Below are 22,404 nucleotides of genomic sequence, written 5' to 3'. Positions count from 1 at the left end.
TATATATATATATATTGAAATAAGGATTTATAACTTGACCCCAATTTAAGTACGGAGCGTAGGTCGATCAGTCTTATATCAAAATAAAAGTACTAGACCCTATGCAGTACAGCTCTTTACTTTTAAGCTTATCAATACGCTTCGCACACCCTTTCTCCGCAATACTATTTTCCCCAAATACCATACTTACTTGATTCAATTCATAATTCCCACAAGGCATTTGCAATCTTGGCTATTCAAATCAAACTAAGTCAAACTCTCTCTCCTCATTTTCAAGCTTAATTTGGAGTCTTTATAAATTTACACACATCCACATTGTTATAATTCCTCATCTCACAGATAATTCTTATTACCACTCAATCAACTCTAATCCACTTAATACTCATCATTTTCAACCATCATATTCATATCAACGTCTTGAAGCTTAGGGAACTATTCATAGGCATATACTCAATTCAACTTATAGCAAAGCCAAGGCTTGCAAGTAATATCCTTATACAGGAGATATATTCACAATACATGAGTGCTATGCAAGATCAATTTACAAGAGCTTTTAGCTTAGACTTCTAAATCAACATAGACACCGAAACTTATCGATAATATAAACTTTAATCTCCGTCCATATATACACACATGATGTTCAAGCCTATCTTTATAATTGCATATACACTCCTAATCAACACCCATAAAACACCTTTTTCAAATTCTACAATCCTTTATTAAGATAACTTCCGGGCACTATTCTTAAGAAAACACTCACTAACTTTTCTAATTAACTAAGCCACGGACAAGACTTCACTTCAACAATTCCCCACCTACAAATCTAGATAAACCATCACACAACCAATTTCACAAACACAACACGAAATGCTTCAAATAACCATGACATCCATCAAAAGCCTAGCCTCAAGCTTACTCCACACTTGCCACCTTAGCTAAAATGAACATGCCACAATCTTTATCAACAAAAATCCACTCACTATCTCCTATCATCACCACTGTTCATCCACATTCCCTCAACAAATGGAAAGTCATGAAAGGATAGAATATGAAGGGATATTCTGTATGACTTGGTGCGGTTATTGAGGCCGGAGAACTAGGGCATCAAATGCATGAATTCAACCAGAATCAAGATTAAAGATTAAGGACACCGAGGACATAAATTGAATCTTATTGGTCGCTAAGGGTGTTGCCGGTGGACTGAACTTGAACATACAATAAAACTTAAGCACATGCATTATGAACCACGAAACTTAAGTTTGAAGTTTATAGCTTATGGAATGTCGATTTCGCCCGCTAGAAAAATTGGGACTCCATATTTTGATAGTTAGGAGAATACATGATTTCCCATGATATGCATGAACATGTATTATGATTGGGGGAATGAAACATAAGGCATGAGAAAATATCAAAGTCATTGAAAAGGCTGGGGTAAAATAGGATCAACACCACTCCTTCTCACCACCAACTTGCAACCTACCGATACACCTACCTAAATCCCGCAATCTTAACTTAGTTAATTTTTTTTCTACTATCTCCCCCTTAGACTTAAGCCAACACTTCGAGTCAATGAATCACCATACAAACTCTAGTCCATGGCATTCGCTTTACTCCAGGGTCCCCGGATATACCCATACACGAGATCTATAACTTAACCCGCATAACTACACCCGCGAGCGCAAAACCTAATCTTGAAATAACTCTCAAATACCCACCAACTTAGACAACTTCAAAAGTTATCATATAACAATTCATGCACTCCGCAGCTTAGATTTTAGCACTTACCATGGATACATCAAACCTTCGCTAAACCATACTAACTTCTTCGTGCTTTACTAAGATCACATCTCAAGCTAACACCCTCGTTAACCTCTAATGCCCAAGTTAACTCACAATTACATCGTGTACCACATATCATTATTCATACTTACCCGATCAAGGATAACACTAACCGCTTAACATTTAATAACTTAAAAAAAATCCTCATAACACCTTGAGCATACTACTACCTCAACACACAATAACACACTTGATCACAAACAAATAGACTTAAGCTCCCGTACATACGGTTCAAACCTACTAAATCTCTTCCCTATCACTAACATCGTAGCAATTCAATCATTAAATTTATTTTTCTCATCACCCACTATACAAACTTAACAACTCACTCTGACTACGATTAACAACAATCTCAGCAACCATTTCCATCTATCAAATACCCCAAACATACTAGTCCACCAAAACCTCATAACGACAATAATCATCCATAATTCCATGGCCTATACCATAATAATTTATTAACACCGCCTTCCACCATATTTCCAACCCCCCGGTTCCAACCAATGCAAGAACAACAGAGTAAACAGCCAGCTGCTAGTGAATCAAAATAGACCTCACACGGCTTCACTAGACTTTGGTTTTGTATTTTGAAAAAGGAAATAAATATCAAAACAATTATGCTAGTGAATTGAAATAAGCCCCACACGGCTTCACTAGACTTTAAGTTTTCATCAAAAGATGATCAGAAAATATTTTCAAGAAATAAAAGCCTGGTACACCATAATCAAGGATTCGAGAATATGTCTCGCTTTACCTCAACTGAACGACTCAAGAGGGATGAGGGTACATCTTAAAAGCTATGGAACCTTTGCTAGTAAGCCCAGGAATTTAATCAAGAGAGGAAATTGGAACTAGTTAATCACCCTGTCTCAACATTAGTACACGAATAAGGTAAATACAAAATCATATCATGAATTCTAGGGAGAAATCCAAAAACACTTCCGACATAGGCTTAATGCACAACCTTCAAGAACGTACATATGACATCTCAATTTTTTGGAACTCAAGAGCACTAATGAAGTCATTTTTTTTGTAGCTCACTTACAAGCCCGTAATATCATAGGAGATTATCTAAGAAAGCACCATCTATAAGGATTTACGCTTGACTATATCAGGCATTTTAGAACAAGGCAAAATGCCCAATTTATGCAAGATATGAAACCGTATGAATTTCTTAAGGAACCTTTCTACAACACGATCTACGACTTGAAAGAAAGGAAATATTTTCCTAAATGCCTCGTAGCCTCTCGAAGAAAAGTACAAACATCTCCGTACCGGTCTGCAAGACTCTACTAGACATGGCTTCATAGACACCCTAGGACACTTGAACTCTGTGCTCTGATACCAATCTTGTAACGCCCTAAAATCGGATCCCGAGACATCACACGGTGCTTAAGTTCACAAGTGACCCCAAGCTAACCCTTCATCTGGCATAACTCAAAGAAACTGAATAAAATAAATAAAATAGAAGGAATAATGTGGAAACAACCCATAACTTAGTCTGACCAACATAAAAGTAAATTTACACGGTCACCATTCTGCTCATATATATATAAATCTGAAACTAAATGCATTGACTACTAGTGACTGTCTATGAAGCCTCTACTAGCATTGACCAAAGATAACCGAGTCATGACTCCCAACTACCCCTACTCAATACAACTGAATACAGAAAATACAATACACCTCAAATCTGAACAACTCTAGTTCTTGAATCAAAAGGACTAATCACCTGCCGATCGAGAATTGTGACCCAGCTAAACATAATATGTGTGCTACAACTTGTACTTACATTTTGGTAAGAATGTAGCCCATGAAAATATGTGGGTCAGCACTTTGAAATGTACTAAGTATGTGGGGGTGCATGCAACAATATAAATAGTATAATCAATTTCATGAAAACATGCATACGGGAGTTTTCTATAACCGACAACCCCACGTGAGCTACGTGGAATACCAACGTTTGAAGCCCCCGTTAGCAGAAGCGTCATACTCTTTTCCAAGGAGTACGACCTTAAAACTGCAATAATCATAATCGGGCTCTCTAGCCAATAATATCATCATCAAACAACCCTATGGTGGCACATAGGTTTGGAGAAATACCAAATTTCTCTCTCGATGCTAAGTACTACTCCCCGACAAGCTCAGAACGCGTTATCAAATCCACCACAACATCACAAGGGTCTATCATAAAGACCAAATCAAATCTCTTTCTCATTTATCCAATCATATCAATTTGTGGATTCCTAAGTCAACACATTTTAGCTCAAAATATTTTAATCTTCCTCAACATCAACAAGGTATCAATGCATTGAACCATAACTGACTCGACATTTGGACAAGGACATGAAGACTAAATACGTAATATTTTCAATAATTTAACTCATCAAAACTATCCGAAAAATACCAAGGCTCATTGCAACTTCGATATCAATATACCCAATAACTCAAATCGTCATAAGAAAGCTCAAAATTTGACACATGGATCGAAAACACTTGGAAATACCAATAATTCATTCTTGAACTTAAAACGTGGATAAATGTTCAAAATATATCAATTCTTGATAGAAAACCAAGAATCCCAATATTAACTCTCAATTCATAGAACGAAAATAGTCAAATACTCATGTGATTCAAAACTTACAATTCAAATCTTTATAAGTTCATAATCGAATTATTTAGACATAATTCAACTTACAGAACCATATGAATCCATTAAATAATCATAATTGGCAAGCTTGAACAATTTACATATATACATAATCAAAATCTCAGGGTAGGATATCTTGGAAATAAATTCATTTGCCAAACTCATAATAATCCATAGTAAAAATTAAAGATACGGGCACAAGAACGAAAGAATTATTCTTGTCCAAAGCCCCACATACCTAAAAATGGAAGATGAATATGAACTTCCGACTCTGGAACTTTATTCACGAAAATAAAGGATGCTTCTCGAAACCCTTAACATGATCAACTTGAATCCCAAATCAATTTGAAATTTCTACGGTTCAATCAAGAGACATAGAAAGATGAAATTTGGAGTAGTAGGATTGGAGTTTGAGCCTTAGTAAATTTTGGATAAAAATGAGCTATTGAATGCACTTAATGGACTTAAATTCATGGTTTACCCAGATGGATTGGAGTGGGAATGACCAAAATACCCTTAAAAATCAAATAATGTCAAAGTCGTCCTTTGGTGGACTGTTTTGATAGGTTGAAGTAGATCAACCATAACTTTTTTCTTCAATGGACAAATTGGAGGAAACCAATTTCATTGGAAAGAGGATTCTCAGAGCTTTCTGTTGATATATAGTAGCTCACCCAGATTATTATGTACAAGGATTTATGATTGTTTGAAATTAACACTAAAATTTGCCTGGCCTCAGTATTTTTTTCCTGCACATTTACTGTTCACCACTATTCACGGTTAGATCGGAATGATCATAACTCATTGCTTGAGTGTCCGTTTTGGATGATACACATATCGTTGGAAAGCTTATTCAATGCTCTACGTAATGACGAGTCGTATATCCAGAAATTCTACATAGAAAAATTATTAATCACGATAAAGAATAGAATTCAATACATTTTTGTCCGAGATCTTAATGGACTCTTGGAAAGATAAAAAGGCTTTAACGACTCGACACATTTGGGAGCAAAATATTTAATGGGAAAACCTAGGGTATCACAAATGGTCATGTCTTCGAAGGATGAGAACTCACTGCTAACTCTGACTGTCGAGATTGGAATGCTACTGATGCTCTAGAGCTCGTGCTTCTAAAATTATGGTATAAAACACCATAGACCAAATTCATCAGTATGATTGATTGTACTGGTATGCATTTGAGGTAGGCTGAATGCAAAACGGTTCACATGTATGAACTATACTAATAGACTGAATAACATGAGCGTGAGAATACATACATGAATACATAATAACTGTAACTAAGTTCGTGATAACATGATTACTGAGTCTGAGTATTGATAACATGAGATACTGATAGTTGTACAACTAAAAGAACTAATACTGAGCGACTGTATCTGACAGTCTTGTTTCTGATGGAACTAGCTGAGTTTCATACTGTTCTGAGTTGACTGTATCTGATAGTCCTGATTTGTAAATGAAACTGTAGGAAGTAGTCATCTAACTAACATGCCCCAAATAAACCAATATAGCTGAGTTGGGGTCCAATTTTTAACCCCAATTGGAAGGGTGTTAATACCCCGCCACTGGTAAGGACAAGCTGTGGATGACCCTTATCTGATAGCGTCTCCAAAAGAGAATGGTGGGGCCCTCATATAACAGTGCTTATCCATCTCATCAACTCTTATCTGATAGTGTTGATGTCTTAACCTATGCTAACTACATAGTTCTGGAATGTAAGGATTATTTCTAAGAATCACACCCTCACCTAACGGTGTGTGTTCCCATCCTTGGTTCACTTGGTGCTAAATCTTATGCCCATCTGAATAGACACTGAACATGATTAATTGAACTAAACTGGACTGAGTTAACTGAGTTCTGTTAACTGACGAAATACTACTGAGATTACTAAATTTCTTAGATTTCTGTTATTACTGAGTTTTTCTGAGTTACACGACTGACTGAATTTCTATGAACATGGCTTGACTGAGAGTATCTTGAAAACATGACACTGGCTCTAGGAACACAACTAAATTGCTAGGTACAAGGTTCCCTAGGACTCGATAGCATGAAACTGTCAAAGCATTACTTTCTTGAATACATGACCAACATCACAATCCATAATACAATAAGTTGGAGATTTCATGAAGTAGAAGTTCTAAAGCACCACAAGGGCTATATATGTATCTATAATCCACTGACTAAGACATTTCATCAAACATTTAACATGCATAAACTTGTATATGAATGGGGATTTCATATTATCATACTAGTATGACACCTTTTATTCACATAGGCATTTAATCAAACACATGAGGAGCAGGCATTTAATCAAATACATGAGGAGCATACTTTGGTTATACCATCATCAAAGAATATAATTGTCATGGTTGCATGAATAATTTTACAAATTAAAAGGGTTTATCATGATTATTATGCAAATTATCACATACTAGGGTCAATCATTGGAATATGTAATTTGAAACATGAATCAAAACCCCACAACATCATGAACATGAATTTCAATTCAATTTAAATCCTGAACATTCATACATACACAAATCTTAGATTTTGAAAAGAGATTCTTGAGCTTCATGGGTGAAAGGGACCCATGAATCAACACTGGCATACCTTGATTGTGAGTTTCTTAAAGTCCTTGGACTTAAAGAACTGGAATCTCTTAATTTCTTGAAGAAGAATTTGGATCTTGTTCTTGGGAATTATCTTTGAGAGAAAACCCTTATTTGATGTTGTAGATGGATAATGAACTTGTGAGCCTTGATATGATATAACTAGGTATTAGAAAGGGTGGTAAAAGACCAAAAATGCCTTTTTAAAAATGACTTAAAATAACTGAATGAAATATGCGACGATGGGTGCGATGGTCCATCGATGGGTCGACGGTCCATTGATACTGACCGTCGCACTTAGGTAGAATAGGGGTTCACTGTCTCTCCTACGATGGATTGGGAAACGGTCCATCGCTAGCTCGATGGTCCATCGGCTTAATCCATCGCCCTTAGGTAGAATGTGGTCTCACTGCCTTCGCTGCGATGGTCCATCGCTAGCTCGACGGTCCTTCAACTCTCACCGTCACTCCTGGGCAGTTTTGACTGATTTTTGTATTTCGGTCATAACTTTCTCTTCCGATATTAGATTTTGACAAAATGGGTATCGATGGAAAGCTTATTCAATTTCCCACTCAACAAAAAGTGAAAATCTTAGAAATTCCACGTGTATAAAAGTGGATTCATCTTGTAAAGAAAGTTTCTAATATTTTTGGAATGATTTTAAACTAGGTAGAAGTACGGGGTATTACAATATCTCCCCCTTGAGAACATTTATCCTTGAATGATACTGAGTGAGAGGGGAGAAGATAAACTGACATACATACTGAACATAAACAACTGAAACATGATCTCATGACTAACATGATCTTCACTCCCTTCATGAGAGAGATATTTAGATAGAAATAATTACCAATCTCGAACTCGAGATCCTTTCTGCGCATATCTGCATAAGACTTTTGTCGGATCTGAGCATCCATAAGTCTTTCTCTGATCAATTGGACTTTTTCTAAGGCATCGAATACTAAGTAAGGCCCTAGGATTGAGGCCTCACTAACTTCAAACCAACCAATTAGAGATTCGCATCTCCTACCATAGAGAGCTTCAAATGGAGCCATCTTAATATTGGAATGATAGTTGATGTTGTATGCAAACTCAATCAAAGGCAAGTGGTCATCCCAACTACCATTGAAATCAATTACACACATTCGCAGCATATCTTCTAAAGTCTGACTGGTCCTTTCTGCTTTACCATCTGTCTAGAATAAAAGGTGGTACTGAGATGAACTTGCGTACCAAGACCCTTTTGGAACGCTTTCTAGAAATGAGAGGTAAACTGGGTACCTCTGTCTGAGATAATGAATAACAGAACACCATGCAATCTGACCAACTCTTTGATTTAAAGTTTACGTAATCCTCAGCTGAATAAGAGGTATGGACTAGAAGAAAAGGAGCTGATTTGGTCATCCTGTCTACAATGACCCAAACTGAATCATGTTGATGACGAGTACGAGGCAAACCAGTCACAAAGTCCATGTTCACTTTTTCCCACTTCCAAGTGGGAATATTGAACTCCTACATGGACCCACTAGGCTTCTGATGCTCTATCTTAACCTTATGATATGTAGAGCACTTAGCCACAAACTCTGAAACATCTCTATTTATCCCACTCTACCAATAGATGACCCACAACTTGCAGTTCATCTTTGTGGTCCCTTGATGAATAGAGCATCGCACACCATGCGCTTCTGCAAGAATTTGCTACCTTAAATCATCTACACCTGGAACAAACAGACGACCTTGACAACACAATACATCATCTCCCCCTTAGAAGAAAACCTCTACTTCCTGATCCTTGACTGACTCCTTTAACTTGAAAAAGCTGGGGTCTCTATCTTGCTTTTCTTTCACCTCAGAAACTAGAGATGATTCTGAACTACTCGGAACCCATATGTCACCCTCCTCTGAATCGAATAAGTGAACGCCTAGTCTAACATGTTGATGGTTTTCTTTAGCTAACTTCTTCTTACTGGCCTCAAAATGAGCAATACTATCCATAGACAGTCTACTAAGAACATCGTCCACAATGTTGGCCTTGCTCGGATGATAAAAGACACTTATGTCATAATCTTTCATGACCTTTAACCATCTTCTCTGACGAAGATTGAGATCTTTTTGAGAAAAGACATACTGAAGGCTCTTATGATCTGTGAACACATCTACATGAACCCCATATAGATAATGCCTCCAAATCTTCAAGGTAAATACTATGGCTGCTAACAAAAGATCATGAGTAGGATAATTATTCTCATAGGGTTTAAGCTGCCTAGAGGCGTAGGCTATGACCTTACCATGCTGCATGAGGACACAACCCAAACCTACTCTGGATGCATCACAATACACTACGATATTTGAACCCTCTGGAAGAGCTAGGACTGGAGCTGAGGTGAGTCGAGTCTTCAACTCTTGAAAAGTCTTCTCGTAAGGATATGACCACTGAAACTTGACTTTCTTCTGAGTCAATCTGGACATAGGGGATGCAATAGAAGAAAATCCATCACTAAATCATCTGTAATAGCCAGCCAAACCCAAGAAACTCCTGATATCTGATAGAGAGACAGGTCTGGGCCAATTTTTTACCGCTTCGATCTTTTGAGGATCAACCCTAATGCCATCACTAAAAATGATATGACTAAGGAATGCTACTGACCTTAGCCAAAATTTGCACTTAATGAATTTAGCGAATAGCTGATGATCTCTGAGGATCTGAAGTACAATTATGAGATGGTCTGCATGATCACGTTCACTGCAGAAATAGACCAGATTATCATCTATGAAGACTATGACGAACATATCCAAGTACTGCTTGAACACACGGTTCATCAAGTCCATAAAAGCTGCTGGGGAATTGGTAAGACCAAAGGACATAACTAAGAATTCAAAGTGACCATACCAAGTACAAAAGGCTATTTTTGGAATGCCACATTCTCTGACTCTGAGTTAATAATAGCCTGATCTGAGGTCTATCTTAGAAAAATAGCTGGCACCCTGAAGTTGGTCGAATAAGTCATCGATTTTGGAAAAAGGATACTTGTTCTTGACCGTGAATTTATTGAAATGATAGTAATCAATACACATTCGGAGAGAACCGTCTTTCTTGCACACGAATAAAACTGGTGTACCCCACAGGGAAATACTGGACCTGATGAACCCCTTACCTAAAAGATCCTTCAACTGCTCTTTCAATTCTCTAAGTTCTGCTGGTGCTATTCGGTATGGTGGTATAGAGATAGGCTGAGTATCTGGAAGAAGATTAATACCAAAGTCTATTTCTCTTTCGGGAGGAATTCCTGGCATATCCTCAGGAAAGATATTTGGATATTCACTCATGACTGGGACTGAATCAAAACTGAGAGTTTCAAAACTAGTGTCCTTAACTTGAACAAAATGATAGACACATCCCTTAGATATCATTTTCCATGACCAAAGGTAGGAAACAAGCTGACCTCTGACCGCTGAAGTACTACCCTTTCACTCTAGGACAGGTTCATTCGAAAACTGAAACTGAACTATTCTATTTCTACAGTTGACTGTGGCATAGCAGGAATGAAGCCAATCCATGTAGAGAATGACATCAAATGAGTCATCTCTAATTCAACTAAGTCTATTGAGGTGACTTTCTGAGATAGCATAACCGACCAGTTCCTGTATACCCATCGAGCTATGATAGTTTTACCCACTGGGTAGATACTGAAAAGGGCTTTTCTAGAATTTCGGGACTGACTCCAAAATCAACTACTATGTAAGGAGTAACAAAAGACAAAGAATCTCCCAGATCTAGCAAAGCGTAAACATCCACATGAAAGATCTGTAATTTACCAGTAACCACATCAGGAGAATTTTCCTGATCTTGCCGGGACTGGAGAGCATAAAGTTGATTTGGGCGTTGCCCACTAGTAGTACTGTAGGTGGCACCCTTCTAATTTGGCCGCCCAAACTAAGCTGGGAAACGATTCTGCTGACCCTGATAACCTGACAAGGGACAATTTATGACTCTATGGCCTGGCTTGCTACATCCAAAACAGACATCGCTACCAGCTCTGCAAGCACCCTTGTGGTTCTTTCCATAAGTCTGACAAAAGGATTAGTTTGGGCATTGCTAATACTATCCTGAGACTTAGATCCAGGCGCTCTATCTCTATTACCATCCCTGAACTTAGAAGCTGAAGAACTAGCTGAAGAAAGAGTTGGAACTGATGACTTAGGACAAAACTGAGAACGGTTTTCTCCTTCTAATTTAGGCTGAGTAAAGTTGAAACTACCTGTCCTTGCTTTCTTATTCTGCTTCTCCTTCATCTTAATCTTTTGATCCTCTATTTGATGAGCATGGGTCATAAGCCTGGCTAAAGTCATGTCACTATTCAATATCATAGACCTACACTCGTTGACCACACTATCATTCACCCCAAAAATAAACTTACTTATCTTGGCCCTGCTGTCTGCAACCATATGAGGGGAATATTTGGATAATTGGGTAAACTTAAGAGAATACTCTTTCACCGTCATGTTTCCCTGCCTGAGGTTGATAAATTCTAACACCTTAGCCTCTCTCATCTTTTAGGGAAAGAATCTATCTAAGAATGAGGTGACAAACTCCTCCCACTCAATAGACCCTGCATCAACTGGCCTTTCTGACTTCCACTGTTTGAACTAAGTGAGATCAATATCCTGCAACTGATATACAGCTAGCTCAGGACTATCACTAGGAGTAACCCCTATGATATCGGTAACCTTCTGAACCTAATCAATAAATTCTCGAGGGTCCTCATCTTACTTAAACCCAAAAAAGGATGGAAGATTCATTTTGGTAAAATCCCGAATCTTGGTTACAGTTGAATTGGCCACTGGGTTGGCCGAAATGACAGTTGGTCGTTCATTCTGAGCAGAAATTGACTAAGCAAGAGTAGTGAATGTAGCTCCGAACTCTTCATAAGAAACATATTTGCCCAAAGAATCTTTGGGCTGAGGGGATGGTTGATTCCCATTTCTTCTTTTGGGAGGCATGTTCTGTAGAAAAAAGGGAGAAACAAATTAGACCAGACTGAGAGATTTACTGGAGATTATGCTCACTGGCACGACATGAATACTAAAATAAGGGAAACTATTCCTAAAATATCTTATAGCCTCCCGTACATAAATGTGGCGCGCAACACACCCATGTATAAGACTTTACTAGATGTGGCTTTCAGACTTTCTAGGCTACTATTGAACCTTAGGCTCAAATACCAAGTTTGTAATGCCCAGAATTTGGCACCCGAAATGCTACACGGTGCTCATGACCCCGAAGGACCACAAGCTAACCCATGACTAATATTTGTACTTGTATACTGCATAATATACTGTATAAATGCAGAAATAAAGGCTAAAGAGCCATAAGGTTCAAAGATCTGATAAAACATGACATCTGATGATATGGTATATCAATACCAAAATAACTGAAATAACTGGGGAAAAGGCATCATTTCTACCCCAAACTATACCCGAAAAGTCGAAGCCACACCTAAACTATACTAGTGACCTATTACACACCTAAACTATAAAAAAGTGAAACTATTTACACCCTGTCAGGCTACCACCACTTGCATGTGGTGTAGTGTTTTACACGCGCTACCACATCAGTAAAAACTATCATTTTTTATAGTTAAGGTGTGTAATAGGTCACTTATATAGTTTAGGTGTGGATTCAACTTTTCGACTATAGTTTAGGGTGGAAACGATGCCTTTTCCCTTAATATTTTTAGCCATTTACTTTTGTTATTTAATAGGATGGACGCGTCTAAAATAAGTGTAACACATGCGCCTTAGAATGGGGGTCGCAAAGAGGTAATAAGTCACTTATATAATTTAGGTGTGGCTTAGACTTTTCTTGTATAATATGGGGTGGAAATGATGCCTTTTTCCCAAAATAACTAACTGAACATACTAGTCTGAAAGCCTCTAAACTAAACTGAATAAGGAGTTTATGGGACATGTCCCCAACTAACTCCAACTACTAAAATAAATTAATTAATGAGATAATAAAGTAATGGTCATGTCCTCGAAGGATGAGGACTCACTGCTAACTCTGACTGCCGAGACTGGAATACTACTGATGCTGTAGAGCTCGTGCTTCTGAACCTATGGTATAAAACACCATAGCATAAATTCATCAGTACAATTAGATGTACTAGTATGCATGTGAAGTAGGTTGAATAGAAAAGGGTTCACATGCATGAACTATACTAACTGACTGAATAACATGAGCGTGAGAATACATGCATGAATATATAATAACTATAACTAAGTTCATGATAACAAGAGATACTGATGGCTGTACAACTAAAAGAACTGATACTGAGCGACTGTATCTAACAGTCTAGATTTTGATGGAACTAGCTGAGTTTTGTACTATTCTGAGTTAACTATATCTGACAGTCCTGATCTATAACTGAAACTGTGGGAAGTAGTCATCTAACCGACATGCCCCAAATAAAACAATATAGATAAGTTGGGGTCTAATCTGTAACCTCAATTGGAAAGGTGTCAATACCGCGCCACTGGTAAGGACAAGCTATGGGTGACCCTCATCTGATAGTGTCTTAAAAAAGAATGATGGGGCCCTCATCTGACAATGCTATCCAGCTCATCAACCCTTATCTGACAGTATTGATGTCTCAACCTATGCTAGCTACATAGTTCTGGAACGTAAGGATTGTTTCTAAAAATCACACCCTCACCTAACAGTGTGTGTTCCCATCCTTGGGTTCACTCGGTGCTAAATCCTAGTCCCATCTGAATAGACACTGAACATGATTAACTGAACTGAACTGAGTTAACTGAGTTCTGTTAACTGACAGAATACTACTGAGATTACTGAATTTTTGAGATTTCTGAGATTACTGAGATTACTGAGTTTACTGAGTTTTCCTGAGTCACATGACTAACTGGATTTCTATGAACATGGCTCGACTGAGAGTATCTTGAAAACATGACACTTTCTTTAGGCACACAGCTAAATTATCAGGTACAAGTACCCCCAGGACTCGATAGCATGAAACTGATAAAGCATGACTTTCTTGAATACATGATCAACATCACAATCCATAATACAATAAGTTAAAGATTTCATGAAGTAGAAGTTCTAAAGCACCACAAGGGCTACACATGTATACATAATTCACTCACTAAGACATTTCATCAAACATTTGCCATACATAAACTTGTACATGAATGGGGATTTCATATTATCATACTAGTATGGCACTTTTCCTTCACATAGGCATTTAATCAAACACATGAGGAGCATACTTTGGTTCTACCATCATCAATGCATCTAATTGTCATGGTTGCATGAATAATTTTGCAAATTTGAAGGGTTTATCATGATTATTATGCAAATCATCACATACTAGGGTCAATCATTGGAATATGTAATTTAAAACATGAATCAAAACTCCACAACATCATGAACATGAATTTCAATTCAATTTAAATCATGAACATTCATATATACACAAATCTTGGATTTTGAAAAGATATTCTTGAGATTCATGGGTGAAAGGGAGCCATGAATCAACGCATGGCATACCTTGATTGTGAGTTTCTTGAAGTTATTGTACTTGAAGAACTTGAATCGATTAGTTTCTTGAAGAAGGATTTGGATCTTGTTCTTGGGGATTATCTTTGAGAGAAAACCCTAATTTGATATTGTAGATGGATAATGAACTTATGAGCCTTGATATGATATGACTAGATATTAGAAAGGGTGGTAAAAGACCAAAAATGACTTTTTAAAAATGACTTAAAATAACTAAACGTTATATGCAACGGTGGGTGTGATGGTCCGTTGCTGGGTCGACGATCTGTCAGTCCTGACCGTCGCACCTGGGCAGAATAGAGGTTCACTGCCTCTTCTATAATGGCTTAGGCGATGGTCCGTCGCAAGCTCGACGTTCCGTCAGCCTGAGCCGTCGCCCTTAGGGATAATATGGTCTCACTGCCTCCGCTGCGACGGCTTGGGCGACGGTCCGTTGGCTCTCACCATCGCACCTGGGCAGTTTTGACTGCTTCTTGTAATTCAGCCATGACTTTCTCTTACGATGTTGGATTTTGACGAAATGGGTATCAATGGAAAGGTTATTCAATTTTCCACTCAACAAAAAAGTGAAAATCTTAAAAATTTCATGTGTATAAAAGTGTATTCATCTTACAAAGTAAGTTTCTAACATTCTTGGGACGATTTCAACCTAGGTAGAAGTACGGGGTATTATCAAAACATATATAACTAAATAACAAATTAACAAAGAATGCTATTTATTTCGGTAAATATCATTTTCTAAATTTCATAAAAAAACAAGAATCTCATCAACTAAAATGTCGAACAAAATAGATAAAAAATCTAGCAACATTTCAAGGAACTATTTAACATTATTCATTAGTCAACTACATTTGTCACTCCTCCTTTGGAAAGAAGTTACAAGTGCACCTGTTTTGACCTTCATAACCACATCTCCCGCAACAATTACTGCTCGATGTCATTGTTTCACTTGATTTCTTGTGCCTGTTTTTCTTTGGCCTTCCAGGTTGACGTTTGTATTAGGTGGTAATACAACTTTGTCTATAACTCATTATGGCACAATTCGGTCTTTCTTATCTGGCATTGGAAACATCGATTGTTCATACTTCTTCCTTAATATTTCAGGATAGTAATACTCAGAGCAATAAGGCTTTATATCAACTACATGCTTGATTTTTAGAATTGCAATTGCATGTTCACATGTTATCTCATCCAATTGGAATCTCCCACAACTACAAGTCCTCCTATCAAGACATACTATGTACTTTCATCCTTTATCGTAAACCGAATAAACATATGTTGATGATGCACTAACCTACAAGATTAAACAATAAATGTTAACACATAGATATATCTTGCTCTTTTTTATAATATATTTGTATCAGTTAAAAAAACTTATGCATTTACTGTAACATTTTATAGAAACAAATTTTTAAAATATATACTACTGTAATATCAAGCAAACATTATATAATATGTAAAAACAATTAAACATATAAACTCACCTTAAGACTTGAAGATCTTGAAGTATTTAGATGAAGAATTCCTTCGAATCTACTACCCATTGTCGTGTTTGCATAAGATGCTCTGTCTCTATTCTTCCAGTTCCACTTTCCAAATAATTTTTTGGCCTCTTCTAGAAATTCGATTATCGGCAACTCACGTGCTTGCTTCAGCTTACCATTTATACACCCCGCTATGTTAGAGGTCATCATTCTTTCTCTGTTGATAGGTGAATACACCTGTGCCCACTTTTTAAATCCAGCAACCTCAAGATAAGACTTTACCTTCTGATCAATCTTCCCAACTTAATTCCAAAAACATTCAAATTCATATTTACGATATGCCTTCTCCATAGCATAGTAAATATCACTAAGTCAATTTTTACTCTTTCTGAAGTTTGTGCAAATATTCTTCCACAAGTGCCAAATCCATGCAAGGTGCGACATATTTGGATATACAATTCTGACAGCCTTTATTATGCTTTCATGAGGTCGGACATAACACACATAATGTCGCGATCTCCAAAAGCAATTCTAAAATTCTCGAAGATCAAGTCCACGAATTTTCATTTTCACTATCAACAACACCATACGCAAGCGGCAGAATGCATCCTACAATTTTGAAAATAAAAACCAATTAGGCTGATACATGTCAACTATTTTTCAACAAAAAAATACTAATTATTATCAAAATGACAATACAAAATAACTATACTTAAAAATAAATATTAATTACCTTCTCCATCAAGAGTGCTTGCGGAAACAAATGTACCTTTATATGCTCCACCCAAATGCGCACCATCAATAACAACTATAGGCCTGTAATACAAGAACCCACTCTTCAGAGGTTGCAATGCAACGAAAAAATACCTGAATTTATTATCTTCCACTTTATGCATTTTAATATGTGAATCTGGATATACCGACTCTAACATGTATATATATCTAGCCATTTATCGATAACCATCCACAAGTTTCCCCCTTAATATCTCAACCGCACGTTCTTTAGCCCTCCAAGCCTTCTGATAATTAATGTCCACACCGAAAGTATTTTTAATATCTGTGATTATACCATTTGGAGTGTGTAATATCTTATAATTGACACGTTTTGGAGCAGCAAAACCACTAACAAACCCAACTGTAGCTTGAAGTTGAGTAAAAACTCGATCTTTCAACGGGCAAGTGTGCACATCTTGAAAAGTTCTAACTTTAAAAAGTTCAGTCCCCCGCCGATAATGCTTTAAATGTCCCAACACAATCTTCTGAACGAAATCGTAAGATATAACTGAATCAACGAAAACAAAACTTCAACTTTTTAACCTTCAGTTACTTTCAAACTCTATATATAGACATCAATATATTCACCGAGATACATAATTAGAAATCAATATATTCACCGAGATATAAGATGGTCAAAATGTATCTTTTATCATAAAGATGTGTCTCGACCAAATTAATATAACGTCATGACTAAAACACAACAAGATACATAATTACACACCAATATATACACTGAGATATAAGATAAGAAAAATTGTATCTTTTATCATAAAAATGTATCTCAGCCAAATTAACATAATGTCATGACATTTCTGTAAAATGATAATCTTCCAAACGTTAGCTACAAAATTAGACTAACGTCAATATTATTAACAACAACTGATACAAAGAAATCCATAACATACCTTTTCTTATCCAATCTTTTAGCATAAAAGTTGAAGGAATGATGAATTGCAAACCTTGCCATAACCAAAATCAGAGTACCCTTGTCCTTGTATATTTTCCCAACATTAACATCACTATGTTTGCAGTCAGTAATAATCTTGTTCCCCTTCCGATCTAACAAAGGCAAAGAAGCAGTAGAATTATATTTGTAACTAATTAATTTCACACCTCTTTCTGATGGACTCTCCAAACACATTACTGCATCAACATTCCCATCAAACAACATTTCACTAGAAGACTTATCTAATGTAGTGATGATGAGTGGATACGTCCGAAAACCATATTCATTTTTCTTAATCTCGATATACAACTTCACACTCATTTCTTTACGAATCAACAATAGACAAGCATTTCCTTCAACAATGTAACGCGCTTTAATTTTTTTCCTAGTTTCAGCAATTTTTAGTTCTCTGGCAATTATCGAAATCATTTTTTCATAAGTAACATGTTCACTGATCATAATTCCATCGCTCTTATATCCCACACAATTGATTTCGTTAATCCAAACACCAGAATGACGTAGTAAGACTGAAATATTCATTTCAGATAACCAAACAAAATTAACAAATAACAAAAAATAGAAGTTAAAATTTTTTACAGAAGTCGTAAATTTTTTTTGCTATTTTCAAACAGATTATGAATGTTGCTTTTGATTAGAATGGTGAAATAACAAGGTAATAGTCATAAATCATGAGATTTAATTGTGTTTTAACCATAATTAGTTAGTTTAATTGCACTTTTAATGCGGCTTTATCCGTTAAATTCCTTAAAAAGTGCCAGTTAGTTTACTTCAAACGTGTATCCCTAGTATGTATCTAAGTTAATTAACATGTATCATCAATGGCCAAATATTGGAATTTTACGAGATTTTTAAAAAAATTGGGACTTTTATAATTCCTAGTAAACATGCCGTTATATATGTAATTTTTACTATTTTTTTATCTCAATTTATGTGACACAAATATAATTTAGATAATTAATTATTAAAGTAATTTTATTTTTAATTATTGTGATTTGTAATATTTTTTTTTCTATTCCAATTTAAGTGACGCTGATATAATTTCGAAAGCCAACCTATGTGGCACTAATATAATTTTGATAGTCAATCAAATATTTTATTGTGATTTATAATATTTTTTATTCTATTCCAATTTAAGTGATACTGATATAATTTCGAAAGTCAACCTTTATGACACTCTTTAATTTTGATAGTCAATCAAATATTTTATTGTGATTTATAATACTTTTTCTTCTAATCTAATTTAAGTGACACTATATAGTTTCGAAAGTCAACGTATGTGGCACTAATATAATTTTGACAGTCAATCAAATGTTTTATGTTGACATATCATTTTGTGTCCATTTATGAAATATTATTAATTTTCTAATGCGATCATAATAATTAATTAGGGGTCATATAATAAGTCACTATTGAAGAAGTGAAGAAGACATGTCTTAAATAACTTATAGAAACTAATTAAAAGTGATATAATAAAATTACTATAAAAAAATACTTGTGTTAAAAAGCATAAATGGGCCACATATAAGCCATCAAGTTAATTTAAAAATTAAATATTAATTTATTATTTTATGTCTATTTTATAATTTTTATTAATTATTATAAATTTTTAATACTTAGATAACCTGTAGTAATTAATTAGGATTGATACAATAAAATCACGATTGAAGCAGTGAAGAAGACATGTCTTAAATGACTTATAACAATTAATTAGAAGTGATATAATAAAATTACTATAAAAATACTTGTGAAAAAAACATAAATGGGTTTCATTTAAGACATCAAATTAATTTAAAAAATCAAATATTAATTTGTTATTTTATGTCTATTCTATATTTTTTTATTAAATATTATAAATTTTAATACTTAAATAACCTATAGTAATTAATTAGGGATAATATAATAAAATTATGATTGAAGCAGCACAATCAGGCATGTAAAAGACGTGCCTACTTATCCCCACTTATTATAGATAGTAGTAATTACTATATATAAGAGAGGATGTTGTATTTTTAGTAGTCCTCACAAAGACTTTTTTGGTATTTTATTTTATTTTATTTTTGTCAAATAAATTTATTACACATAGCAAGTCATGGTGGGTTTTCTTATATTTTTTATTTTTGTCTTTATTCTTCTTGTTAAGATCATTGCACTTGGACTTGAGTAATTGGTTTTTTTTTGTCACTTGTCAGATTATCTTTTAATTAAAATTACCTTCATTTTAAATCAACAATCACTTTAACTCATAAAAAAAAATCAAGATAACTTAATACAAAATTAAATTTGTAATAATTTCAACTACGACCTTATAGATTTTTCTAATATTGTATTCAATCTTTTAAAAATATATAATAAATAAGATGACTTAATAAATAATATTTTGTATTTATTATTTTCTTAATGGATATGGAAAAGGGCAAAAGAATAATTAAAAAGGAGCAAATAGGATATTCTTGTAAGGGGCTATAACAAATAAACATAACAAGTAAATAAATCAATAGAGTAATCTATTAATGTTAGTTCAATTAATATTTTTAGGAAAAATTACAGAAAATAGTATACTTAAGACTATAATTATAATAAATAGCAATACTTTTGTAAAATTACAGTTTATAGCAAGAGTAACATTATTTTACTCATTAATTAGGCAAGCATGTTTTACTCTCACTATTTTATATTTTTCTATTTTCACTCCACTATTTCACCACCCCCAAATATAACTATATCTTTTACATTTTTTTTCATCTTATTTTTTTATTTTATTTTATTTTCACTTTATTTTCTCTCTTCTATTTTTCTTCTTTTTTTCCTTTTTCATTTTTTTTCTCCTTTTTCACATTTGAAGATAATTATCTCCATCATCTTCAAAATTTCAAAATAAAACATCATTACTGTCTTTCACTCTCTCATATGTCTACCTTTTTTTCTTGTTAGTCTTTTTTAATCTTACTTTTTATCATTTTATTTTTTTATTTTTATTTATTTTTCTTTTTCATTTTTTTTTCACTTTATTTTCTCTCTTCTATTTCTCTTTTTTTTCATTGTTCGTTTTCTTTTTTTTTTCCTTTCTCATATCCTTTTGTTCTTTTTCTATTTTCGTTTTCTTCTTTTTGTCTATTTTATTTTGTTTCTTTTTTTCTTTAATTTTTACACTTCTATTTCCCTTTCTTCCTTTTTTTTCATTTCTCTTTTTTCATTTTTTTCTTTTTTATATATATTTTTTTTACTCTTCTATCTCTAACTTTTATTTTGGAAAAACAAATATGTATATCACATACACATATTCAAAAAACATACAAAATACATAGACATACAGATCTGGATATGTATTTACAGTACAAAACATACATATGTATTTATGAAATACATATCATATTCATATTAAACAGTAACAAACATAACTATACTACATATCTTCATATGTATTTATGAAATACATATCATATTCATATTAAACAGTAACAAATATAACTATACTACATATCTTCATATGTATTTGCGAAATATAAAGGTGACTCATATAAAATAAGAATATACATATGGATCAGGTATGTATTCTATAAATACATATGCAGAGGTATATGTATCTTTTATGGTGTTGGATTTGTCTTTGAACTGTACATACTATATCATTTTATAGGATAACATATGTACTTATTGATTTTCTTTTATTGTTTAAGATATGTATCATGCATTTTTTTATTACCTATATGTATATGTATATAATTGTCATTTTTGTTATAAAGATTTTGTGTCCTATATGTTTATCTATACATGTGAGTTAGATATGTATTTCTGTAAATACATATGCAGATATATATATGTATGTTTTTTACCGTAAATACATATGCAGATCTGTATGCCTATTTATTTTGTATATTTTTTGAATATGTATATATGATACAGATATTTGTCTTTTAAAAATAAAAGATAGAGATTGAAGAGTAAAAAGAAAAAAGAAAAAACAAAAAAAATAGAAAAAAACAAAAAAATAAAAATAAAAATTCAAAAAAAAAAGAAGTGAAAAAGGAAAAAAAGAAGAAGAGAGAGAAATAGAAGTGTAAAAATAAAAGCGAAGAAAAAGAAGAAGACGAAGAAAAAGACCAAGAAGAAGAAAAAAAAAAGAGAAGAAGAAGAAGAAGAAGAAGAAGAAGAAGAAGAAGAAGAAGAGGAGGAGGAGGAGGAGGGGGAGGAGGAGGAGGAGGAGAAGGAGAAGAAGAAGAAGAAGAAGAAGAAAGAGGAGGAGGAGGAGATGAAGGAGGGGGAGGAAGAGGAAGAGGAAGAAGAAGAAGAAAACGAAGAAGAAAGAGGAGAAGAAGAAGAAGAAGGAGGAGGAGGCGGAGGCGGAGGGGGAGGAGGAGGAGGAGGAGGAGAAGAAGAAGAAGAAGAAGAAGAGGAGGAGGAGGAGGAGGAGGAGGAGGAGGAGGAGTAGAAGCAGGAGCGGAAGGAGCAGAAGGAGGAGAAAGAGAAGGAGGAGGAGGAGGAGGAGG

General features: G+C 34.7%; 1 protein-coding gene across 1 annotated transcript; it reads right to left on the bottom strand.

The window, feature by feature from the left end:
• Nucleotides 1-15,935: 15,935 nt before the first annotated feature.
• Nucleotides 15,936-17,123, bottom strand: LOC124886594. The gene is made up of 4 exons (XM_047395428.1): nt 17,041-17,123; nt 16,907-16,989; nt 16,174-16,475; nt 15,936-15,983 (listed from the first exon to the last, which is right to left on the bottom strand). Exons 1-4 carry the CDS (start codon nt 17,121-17,123, stop codon nt 15,936-15,938), a joined length of 516 nt encoding a protein of 171 aa, XP_047251384.1.
• Nucleotides 17,124-22,404: the final 5,281 nt, after the last annotated feature.

This window comes from Capsicum annuum, chromosome 8 (genome assembly GCF_002878395.1).
Source record: "Capsicum annuum cultivar UCD-10X-F1 chromosome 8, UCD10Xv1.1, whole genome shotgun sequence".
Lineage (NCBI taxonomy): Eukaryota > Viridiplantae > Streptophyta > Magnoliopsida > Solanales > Solanaceae > Capsicum > Capsicum annuum.
The sequence above is the reverse complement of the archived record's forward strand: the minus strand, read 5'-3'. Positions and strand labels throughout refer to the sequence as shown.